Source organism: Polistes canadensis, unplaced genomic scaffold (assembly GCF_001313835.1).
Source record: "Polistes canadensis isolate GaletaPanama2010 unplaced genomic scaffold, ASM131383v1 scaffold_231, whole genome shotgun sequence".
NCBI classification, from domain to species: Eukaryota; Metazoa; Arthropoda; class Insecta; order Hymenoptera; family Vespidae; genus Polistes; species Polistes canadensis.
The window spans coordinates 41986-47904 of NW_014569778.1; the positions used below are offsets into that span (position 1 = coordinate 41986).

Consider the following 5919-nt stretch of genomic DNA (forward strand, 5'->3'; position numbering starts at 1 on the left):
CTCTGATCACGTTAATAATAAATTATTTCATTCTTAGAATACACTTCAATTGAAAGTATTCAGCACTCAAAGGGTTAAAAATAATTAATAATAAAACAATAATAATATCACAAAAACGAGATCGAATGGGATAAATTCTTTGACAAAAAAAAATTAAAAAAAAAAAAGAAGAGAGTGGGGGAAAAAAATATAAAAATATTTTTCACACAAAGTAATAGTAATAGTAATAGTAATAGTAGTAGTATAATAAAAAAAATAGACACGCGTACGTCCGTAGGAAGTTCCATTCCGGTCGATTACGTTCCACAAGAGGATATTATATACATATACATATATATATATACATACATACATATATATATATATATAGGAACTATTAAGGGCGGTTCGCTTCTGCGGGTAACAGCTTCTCGAACATAATGGAAGAAGGATCCTTCTATTGAATAAACCCACGTCTGGGCGCGTGAGGTTTAACGTGGTATAATAGTACAACGTATTCTGTTGAGTAACAACGACAACAACAACCAACTAGAAGGAGAACTACTATGAGGACGACTTGAAGGAAAGTTTGCCAAAGACTGCTGTTCGGTTGAGTACAGGCAAGCAGACTGGTTGGTTGGTAGTAGTATAGTGTGACGTGTGAGATGGTAAAGGGGAGGTGGTAGTACCCATAGTATTGGTTATGGTTGTAGTAGTAAGATAGTAGTAGTAGTAGTAGTTGATGGTAGTGGTGGTGGTGGTAATAGTTGATGATGATGGTAGTTGTGTGGTTGTAGACCCCATGAGATACATGCTTACACACACGTATATACTGACACATACATTATCAGCCTACGTGATTCTTCTTTCTATGTCTTAGTGTCAGCAGGCCTCTTACGGTTGGTTCACTTTGTGCAAGGCGTCAGTGACTTCGCGTCCGCCGTTCCGATCGGATCTTCTCTTAAATTCTCAAGTACGCGAAAGCTTCTTCTTCATCTTCTTATTATTCTTATTCTTATTCTTCTATACCTTATTCACCTTCTTCTTTACCTTCTTATCCTTTTTATTATTTTTCTACTTCTTCATATCGTTCGTACATTCGTTCGTTAAGTATTACCTTTCAAAGGGTTTGAATAATATATCCATTAATAAAATAAATCGTGTATATATATATATTATATTATTTAATAATAATAATTATTATTATTCGAATGATTGTAAAGATGAACATTTCAGTATTTCTCGTATCAAGTGAAAATCAATCATCGTTTTATTTATCTCGTTGCTAATTTTTGTCTTTACCTTTTTTTTATATTTTTTTTTTTAATAAAATAATGGATAGGAGGTCACAATTTATTGAATTTAGTGAGATTTTCATTTAAACGCGATTAAAATAAATTATTGTTCTTGTTGTTATTTTTGTTTCTGTTACTTCGATCAATGTAAAAAAAAAATTACGAGAAATATCTAAGGGATTCTTAAGGGTTTCGCACCCCCCTGTCCTTCCCTGCCACCTCCCCCTGTCCTCCCCTTGCACTCCCAATGATCGCCTACGAGAGAAGAAGAACGCATAACGATAAAACTATAAGAAGAAGGAGAGAAGAAATAAAGGGGAAAGGGGGGGATATATATATATATATATATCTTACGTAGCACGTGAGAAAGTAGAGATGCACTTTATAGATGCGCCGGTAGATCGTTAAACGCGACGGGGATCGAACCGCGGGATATAATCGGCGTGGAAAATAAAGAAAATAGAAAAGAAAAGAAAATAAGAAAAGAAAAATTAAGATTAAAAAAAAGGAACGGGGGGAAATAGAAAAATAATTATCTTAATGCAATGGGAAAAGATATATTTAACTATAACGTTTATAAATGAAAAGAAATATATATATATATATATAAAAAGAAAATCGTAATATTTTATCTCGAATAAAATTGATCTCGATTGACATAAAAAAAAAAGAAGTGCATGATCACTCTACAAGAGTGTATCTTATTTCTTATGGGAATTTTTTTTTAAATAAATCAACGTGAGAAAAGGATTATTCATAACGTGACAAATCTGACGAATTTTGGAATATTTTTTATTGAAAAAAAAAAAAAAAACTATTAACCCTCGAATAAAGAGAAGGGTGTGGGAAATAATTACAAATGTTTCTCACGTATAAGGTCAAGTGTTTATGATTATAATAAATATAATTAAATGTTACTTTAGATAGTATATTAAAAAAAAAAATTGTAAAAAAACCGTGGATCACACTAATAGAGAAAGAGAGTCGTGTGTGTGTCTGTTATTTCTTATGGAATTTCGAATAAAACCAAGAAGAATAGTATCTGGAACGTGCTAAATCGAATAACACCAATCTGTTACGTACCACGAATACTAAATCATAAAACCTAGATTTCACTGAGCACTGTTGCATACTTGGCAACAGTTTGGCGTGAAGTGAACGAATGCAGTTTTTTTTCTTTTCCTAATCCTATAATAATCTACAATCGAAGAGAAAAATTAATATGAATTGACTACTATATATATATATATATATATTATATATTATATATAATATAAAAAAAAAATATATAGAAAAGGAAAAAAAAAACAAAAAAAAAAAAGGGTGGTAGGGGAAAAGGTTGCAGCACACGTTGGAAAGTGACAGTGAATGGGCAGAGTAAGAAGAGGCCGAGTGACATAATCGAAGAAAGTACCAGAGAAATAGAAAGAGAGAGAGAGAGAAAGGTGTATAGTGAGAGAAAGAGAGAAAGAAAGAGAGAGAAAACCGAACCTGTTATTAACCGGTAAACGCGCAACCGCGCTCCTGTCAAGGTGGTGGTAATGAACCGGCGTGAAGGTGCTGAGATTCGAAATGGTTTTAAAGACAGGGAACGTTACGGTCATACGACCAATAAGAAAATCATCAAATGACGAATCGCCCGAGAGATCGGGCACGATGATTATCATCTTCTTCCATCATCATCCTCGTGTATTTCTTTGCCAATTCTTTTGTTGCGATCATTTTCGAGTATATCGATTTTTCTGTCGATAGAAAAATACAAAAAGGAAAAGAAGAAGAAGAAGAAGAGGAAGAGGAAGTGGAGGTTGGAGGAAATAGTTGTGGGAAGAAGAAAAATTTTGTTCGGAAAGGGATAATAAAAGATAAAAGAAAACCACGAGGGAAAACCATTTATCTTTTTGTTTTTTTTTTTTTTTTTCCCCCCATCAACGATAATAAGGGGGAAGGCTTTAAAAAAAAATATATCAGAGAATAGATAAAAGAATATATATGTATATATATAAAAAAAGTATGTCGTCGAACGGTGAGTTCTCGACAATGTCAAGCGAGGAAATGCCCTCGTTACCGAAAAGTTTGCCAAGTTCACGCGAGGCGACGGCCGAGGGTAGTTCTGGTTCGAGTGGTGGTGGCTGTGGTGGTGGTAGTGGTCTTGCTGGTGGTGGTGGTGGTTATATGCCACTTCGAGAATTTTTAGATAGATTCTCATTGCCGAGGGTTGTTAGACTCGAAAATACCAGCGGCAGGCCTGTATTACTTTACAAACAACAACAAAAATCACTTCGAGTAACTGCAACATTGTTGATACATCGATACCGACACGATGTCAAAGTTGGACCAGAAATTGTCATACCTGAGGGTTATCCAGGTTAGTTTTTATATATTATATAATATATATATATATAGATTAATTAATTGTTTATATCACGTACAAAACGTATGTTTTATTTGAATACATATAAATTAATCTGAATACATAAAAATTAATCTGAATATTTGAAATCAAATATGTGCTGAATAATTGTCCTAATAAATGGGGACGAAATTTCCTGATGTTCTGAATTTTTCTTTTTTTTTTCTTTAACCTCTTGTCCAACTTCCTAACTTAATTATTTATTTTTATTGTCAAGAAAAATTCTAATCGAATTCGTTTATTTGAAATATTATCTAAATCCTCCAAATTGATTTATTTATTCGTACATTGTTTTATTCAAACTATTATCACAGTTAACAACGAACAATTGTTTAATTAACGGAATGATTTTATTATTATTAATGTTGAATTATATTCGATTAGCAATTATAAGTGATTGCGAATTATTCTTTTAAATTACTGATAACATTCAAAAGGTTTACTTTCAATACATAAACTGTTGATTTAATTCAACAACAAAATATATTTTTAATTGATTTAGAATTTTTGTTTAGAAAAACGAATCAAATAAACGTGTTAAATTGATAATCTCGTCTTTCCTTGGATCCAATTGATCGAAACCAGGCAAATTGTGTAACAACAATGTGCTATGGTGTGACCACCTTAGCTTGCTTGCTTGCTTGCTTGCTGGCTGGCTGGCAAGCTTTACAACTCGATCATAAATTCGTACTTGCTACGTGGCACACGTAACCCAGGCTCATGTGTGTATAATATATTTTATATGTAATAGGTATATAGTATTATACCTATACCTAGATCGTAGCAGAGTAGTAACAGTAAATCGCAGTAAGGAAACGTTATTTAACGCCCACGAATTTGCGGACACGCGGATGGAAAGGGAGGAGGAGGGTGGGGGGAGGGACGGAGGGAGGGAGAGCATTATTCACGATGAATCCAGGACACAAAGAGAAATCATTTTTCTTTTTTTTTTTTTTTTTTTTTATCTTTACCATGTGTGCTACCCACGTATCCAATGTTATACATAAGTGTATATTATGCATTTATAGTAAACTTTATTAGAACTGTAATACTCGTTAAGTTCATCCCCCCCCCCCCAAAAAAAATATATAACTATAATATTTTTGTTATTATTAATCATAATATATTCACTACCCCTATCCTAACAATTAAATGTGATCAATATTATACAGAAAAATATATTTGTTTTCTTATCTCGACAAGTATGGGTCTGAAATAATCATATATTTTAATTATGTTCACTGATATGATGCAATTATACACACGTTTGTATGAAATGACGCGTTTTTAGTGTCGTTAAAAAAGAAACAAAGTTTCGTCAGCAAATCTTAACGTATCTAAATTACTCATACGTATTAATGAATCACGTTGTGTAGTAATATTACGAAATAATCTTGTCTTCGTTTATTCATTTAACTCTTCTTTGCATGATTTTTTCTTTTTTTTTTTTTTAAATAAATCAGGGTGATGTAATTAATGCTCTAGATTAAAGGAAAAATATTTCGAAAAAATCCTAGTGCTATTTTTTGACAAGTGCGTTTTGTTGTACGCAATAGTCGCTTAAAAAGTTGCCAGCAACAACAAATATACAGTACAAGGGTTTTGAGTATCTTTTTCTGTTGATTAAATATTATGATTGAAATTTCCATCATCATGCAAAGAAGGGTTAAAATCATTGATTTTGATTAAAAAAAAACAAAAAAAAAACAAGACAATTTATTGTCTCACTTTTGTTATATTTCAATCAAAATTGAAACTTCTTCTTCTTCTTCTTTTTTTTAATATTTATTGAGAATAAATAAAGTTTATAGTTAGGTTGTTTGTAAAAAAAAAAAAAAAACGATTCGAATTGAACGATGGAAAAGATCAAGAGTGCAAATTCTCAGGTGGTCTAACGTAAACGGAACGCACGGCCGTCTTTCGAAGTCCAGTTGCGTTCCGAATGCGGGATTTCTGACTAAACCCGATTTAACAACAACAACTAACGACCAGTTTCCCTTCTGTGCGTCATCGTTGGAATTTAAACGCGTGTGTCCAATCGCACGCAAGCTTTCATTTCGACTTAGCACGGTTTCTTCAAACTTTCGTCACGACGGATAATTCGATTAAAGTTTGACGCGCGCGCGCGCGCGCGCGTGCGTTTCATTTCCGATTAGTTTTGCCCATTAGGTTGAAGAGAGAGAGAGAGAGAGAGAGAGAGAGAGAGAGAGAGAGAGAGAGAGAGAGAGAGAGAGA

The 5919-nt window shown here is 32.9% G+C and overlaps 1 protein-coding gene across 1 annotated transcript in view; it reads left to right on the plus strand.

The window, feature by feature from the left end:
- Positions 1-2547: 2547 nt before the first annotated feature.
- The window catches only part of LOC106790340, a 16968-nt gene continuing 13596 nt past the window's right edge, over positions 2548-5919 (plus strand). The window contains exon 1 of the mRNA XM_014755154.1: positions 2548-3639. Within this exon, the coding sequence (XP_014610640.1) occupies positions 3264-3639 (376 nt within the window). The 5' untranslated portion in view covers positions 2548-3263. The remainder of the gene's footprint in view (positions 3640-5919) is intronic.